Raw genomic sequence first — 4,386 nt, 5'->3', positions numbered from 1 at the left:
ATAATAATTACAATAATAGTAATAATAAGGATAATAATATAATAATAATAATAATAATAATAATAATAATAATAATAATAATAATAATAATAATAACAACAACAACAACAATAATAATAATAATAACAATAACAATAACAATAACAATAATAATAATATAATAATAATAATAATAATAATAATAATAATAACAATAATAAGGATAATAATAATAATAATATAATAATAATAATAATAATAATAATAATAATAATAATAATAATAATAATAATAATAATAATAATACTAATACTAATAATAAGTTTAGGGGAGTCTAATTACATAAGTAATGGTAGAGTAAAGTGGGGCCAATAGGTAAAGGTGTTGTAATCTTAAAAGCAAGGGAGGGTATAATTGTCCAAAAAACAGAGTAGGAGTTTTTTTCGTGGACAAATATTTAAGGGCAAGTAGGAGTTTTTTTGGTGGACGGAGGGAGTATTTTTTTTTTGCTCTGGTTAGGATGGACAAGATTGGTTATCCTAACTTCAGATTTTATTTTTATTATACTAGTTAGTTCTTAATTGTTCTTCTTTATTTGAGTGATGTTTTGGCCTTTATCTTTTGAACGTTTGGGCTATGTCTATGTATGTTCTTAATACTCTTGATTATATCTTGTCCTACTTTGCTTCGTTAGGCGTTGTCACTTTTGGACATCGTCATGTATGAGGCACTAGTTGATTTGTTATTGTCACGACTGGACTTAATTAAGGATAATTAAACCGGGAAACCATGACTAAGGGAGGGACATTAGGAGCAGAGATAGAAAGGGGTGAATAAATAATAACGAATCGTACTTAATAATTGATAACGAAGGAAACATTTATAATATAACGAAGGTTTAATCACAATGACTCAAATAAACTAGTAAGTTCGGATAGCTCCGACTTAATCAAAATAACATAAGATTCTTTGAGTACGCAGCGGAATAGGGTTCTGATTACATGTGTGAAGACATGTACTTAAGAGTTCATTGATACATATAACTACGACAAAAGCAATCCCGCTCGTCACTTCATCACCACCGGCCACTGTTCAACCTGCACATTTAGAAATATATGCAGGGCTGAGTACAAAAGTACTCAGTGGGGGCACGTATGCCTAAGTATAAACATAAACATGCTTCTTAAAACTATAAATTGTCATGCCATCATAAACAGTACAACAAGGGAGTTTTAGCTAAATAGGCCCAAGCTTACTAAATTCGTTTGTGATTCTTATAGTTCGTCTGATTAGACTAACTTCTCTCGTAATCTATCATATCTGGAACTGCGTGCCGAAGAGGTGGCCACATCTCAACGGACACCTGACCGGTCTACCCGCTCGATGACTCATGGTCACACGTATACACTAGTCCTGGCAGGATAGCTATCAACTGCTCGGGACCCGAATTCGATTATATAATTGCAGATAGATATCATACCAAAATTTAAACATTTATGGCAAGACAATATTTAAAATAATTCTCAGTAACTTACTTAAATGTAACATTAAACTCGTTTGATATATATAAAAGTAAATCCACCTGATAGCAAAGCTTTGCTACAGATTAGTGACTCTTTGACTAGCTCTTATTCTTGCGCTCGACCTTTAATCCGAGAAAATAATGTAAGACTTAAATCGAGGGAAAATTCTCAAATAAATGAGAATGCGTAAATTAACTATGCATGAATCTCGTATGCGTGAACTATTATTCTGAGATAATAGTCGGGGAAATTCTATTGTTAATCATGGCTATCGAATTAAACAAAAACTAAGTCTCGTCTCATGAAGCCGAATAATTAACTAAAATTAATCTGCCATCTTAGGGTGTTCTAACCCACTTGATAATTAACAAATCTCGCCCTATTTAATCGATTAGGGAAAATTAGCTAAATCGAACATTCACTTAGTAACTCGCAATAATTAATCAGGCTTAATGAATAGGGATAGAAATAATATTATGAGTTCAAATAATTAAAAGGCTCAACATAAGGCGGTCTAATAATTAATTAACTGAAAGTGGGCGTGAATAGAATAATGAAAAACCCAACAAAATAATCATCAAGCTCATTCCACTAAATTAAAATCGGCCCAATTAAAATACCAAGCCCATAGCAATTAAAATAAGGCGCTGGCCCAGAACAAATTAAATACAAGTCCAAACACTAAGTATTTAAAAGCCCAAAGCTTGGCCCAAAAGAATTAAAAAGGGTGAGGCCCAAATACACAAATAAAGGGTAAAAGCCCAATTTCTCTCCCTCAACAACTCTCGGTTTCTCTCTGTTCTAAAAAACGATGCTCGGCTCCTTCTCTTGTCACAGAGAACCTCTCGGCCACTTCCGTTAGGAAGTCTCGCCGCCTCCTGCTCCGGTCGGCGTCTGCTACATCCGTCGAGCGGCCGCTGCTCCGGACCCTGGTACCGGTCTGCCTCCTTACCTTCTCTCTCTCTCGCACCGCCCTCAGTCGAGGAGTCCGCCGTCGCGGCTCCAGAATCCGGCGAATCAGTCGGCGCCGGTCGTGCCCGCCTCTCTTCTCGTCTCTACCATGAAAGGGGAAGCAAAAAGCCCTAAATCTCCCCTGAAGTTTCAAACTCAGTTCTCTCTCTCAAAATCCGATCGGCCTTTCCCTCTCAACTCCGGTCGGCTTCTCCTTCTCCGGCCGTTCAGCTTCCGCCTGCTCCGGCCAGCGTCGGCTGTCGACGCGTCTACCCCGGCGTCGTCCTCTTTCTTCTTTACTCCACACGCAGAACCCCAGATCGAGCCCTACTCTATGTCGGAGGTTGCCTCCGCCGTCTGTCCTTGCTCCGGCGTCTGGCCGCAGTTGCTGCTATTCTGATGCAGGCGAGACGACGAGAGTTCGCCGCCTTCCTTCTCCGTTCCGGCAGTAGGGGTTCGCCGTTCCCTTGGGCTCGTCTGAACAGGCAATTGGCCCTTCTCCCTAAAGCTAAGTCTGCACACTCTCAATTCTATTCAATGTTTTCTAAGGGTGGGAGTTCTCATGATTGCTATTCTAGAGTGCAGTGGTAATACACATAAGTCTTTCTATTGTTGTTCATAACGTGGACTGTCTGATGTAATGGTGGAACATGATTATGCAATTTGAATATTTGAATGCAAACTGGATTGAATATCTGAGAGAACAATAATACCTTGAATGTTTGTGTTGGTTGCTGTTGGAGTTGAATGGAATATGATATAACTTCACTGAAAAGATCGAACTTGTTCCTTTTAATAAATACAAGTTGAAATTGATAGGAGATGACGAATCAAAGCTAACTTTTACTTTAAAGTTTCTGGCAAAGAGTGAATGAGTGATTTCTCTTGCTTTTCCGTTATGGTGTGTTGAATGAACTGGAACTGAAATAAATTGGTGTTGTTGTCTCAATAATTGCAGGTGAACTAATAAAGGGAAAAGAAAGCATTGAAGCCAAGCCTTACTTTGAGAGCTTTGGCAGAAACAAGCTGGGACTGTTCTTCGATTTTTTTTTTTCTTGGTGAAAATGAGGTGTGGGTGAGTATTGCAATGCTGGTGGGAGTTGATACTAATAGAAGAAATTGGTTGCTGCATACTTGAGTATGCTAGCAAGATGAGCAGAGATAGGGTGGCTGGAAGTCTTCTTTGTCGAGGGTTAAAAAGATGGGGTGCAGAGAGGGTGGTCGGCTTCTTCTGCAGGGGACGAGGGAGTGCAGTTGCAAGTGGGGAAAGGAGTGCAGGAGATGTTACCTCTGCAGCACACATCCCTTCCCTTTTTGACTTTTCTTCCTTTTTTTCTTTTTTTTTTTGTAGAAGATAGGCAATAGCCAAGTAAAACCCACGGTTTGTACTAAAAATACTGGTTTCGAATTACTAAACGTTGTATTTCTGTATCTGTCTGCTACTTGGTCTTGCTAAAATTGATAAACTGCAACATACTAAATTAAATCTGCAGATTTAATTCGCTTCTTAGTTGGAACAATTTCACTACTCAAGTAGCCAAAAATAATTAAATAGAACAACAGTTTCATCTCGATTAATAACATGACTTTGTTAAGTCAGTTATATCTTTGAAACAATAATTATTGATCGGCTCAATAATTCATATCGCGGTATATCTTTGAAACAATAATTATTGATCCGCTCAATAATTCATATCGCGGTCTTCCTCACGCGAAAAAAAAAACTTTGCTAAGTCAGTTATATCTTTGAAACAATAATTATTGATCGGCTCAATAATTCATATTGCGGTCTTCCTCACGCGAAAAAAAAAAACATACTGATAAACAAATAATTCTGCCCTCAATAATATAATTCAGGATCATAAGCTGAGTTTATATCACAAATAATAACTGAGTTTCATTTACTGAAAGATGCAACGATAAATAATTATCG

General features: G+C 37.3%; 1 protein-coding gene across 6 annotated transcripts; it reads right to left on the bottom strand.

Annotated features, from left to right (window-relative positions):
• Window positions 1–818: 818 nt before the first annotated feature.
• LOC131018086 (uncharacterized) lies at window positions 819–3,944 on the bottom strand. Of its 6 annotated transcripts, none has more exons than XR_009100021.1 (3): window positions 3,301–3,944; window positions 3,167–3,221; window positions 819–1,076 (listed from the first exon to the last, which is right to left on the bottom strand). XR_009100021.1 is itself a non-coding variant. In XM_057946816.1 (3 exons), exons 1-3 carry the CDS (start codon window positions 3,754–3,756, stop codon window positions 2,781–2,783), a joined length of 696 nt encoding a protein of 231 aa, XP_057802799.1. In that variant the 5' UTR covers window positions 3,757–3,944; the 3' UTR covers window positions 2,074–2,780. The 6 variants fall into 6 exon arrangements, 1 of the variants encoding a protein (XP_057802799.1); XR_009100023.1 differs by having other exon boundaries at window positions 3,167–3,374; window positions 3,456–3,944; XR_009100024.1 differs by lacking the exon at window positions 819–1,076 and adding an exon at window positions 2,074–2,967.
• Window positions 3,945–4,386: the final 442 nt, after the last annotated feature.

The sequence above is a fragment of the Salvia miltiorrhiza genome, chromosome 3 (genome assembly GCF_028751815.1).
Source record: "Salvia miltiorrhiza cultivar Shanhuang (shh) chromosome 3, IMPLAD_Smil_shh, whole genome shotgun sequence".
In the NCBI taxonomy this organism is placed as follows: Eukaryota; Viridiplantae; Streptophyta; class Magnoliopsida; order Lamiales; family Lamiaceae; genus Salvia; species Salvia miltiorrhiza.
Note: the sequence above shows the minus strand (reverse complement) of the source record. Positions and strands in the feature narration are given on the sequence as shown.

Bases quoted from the DNA above. Each gene is read 5' to 3' on its own strand.
- LOC131018086 (XM_057946816.1), bottom strand. From the start codon at position 3,756: ATGTGTGCTGCAGAGGTAACATCTCCTGCACTCCTTTCCCCACTTGCA. The intron at 3,375-3,455 runs GTAAGGCTTGGC...AATTTATTTCAG, and splicing joins TTTCTGCCAAAGCTCTCAAA to TTCCAGTTCATTCAACACAC. The intron at 2,968-3,166 runs GTATTATTGTTC...GAGAGTGTGCAG, and splicing joins AACCAACACAAACATTCAAG to ACTTAGCTTTAGGGAGAAGG.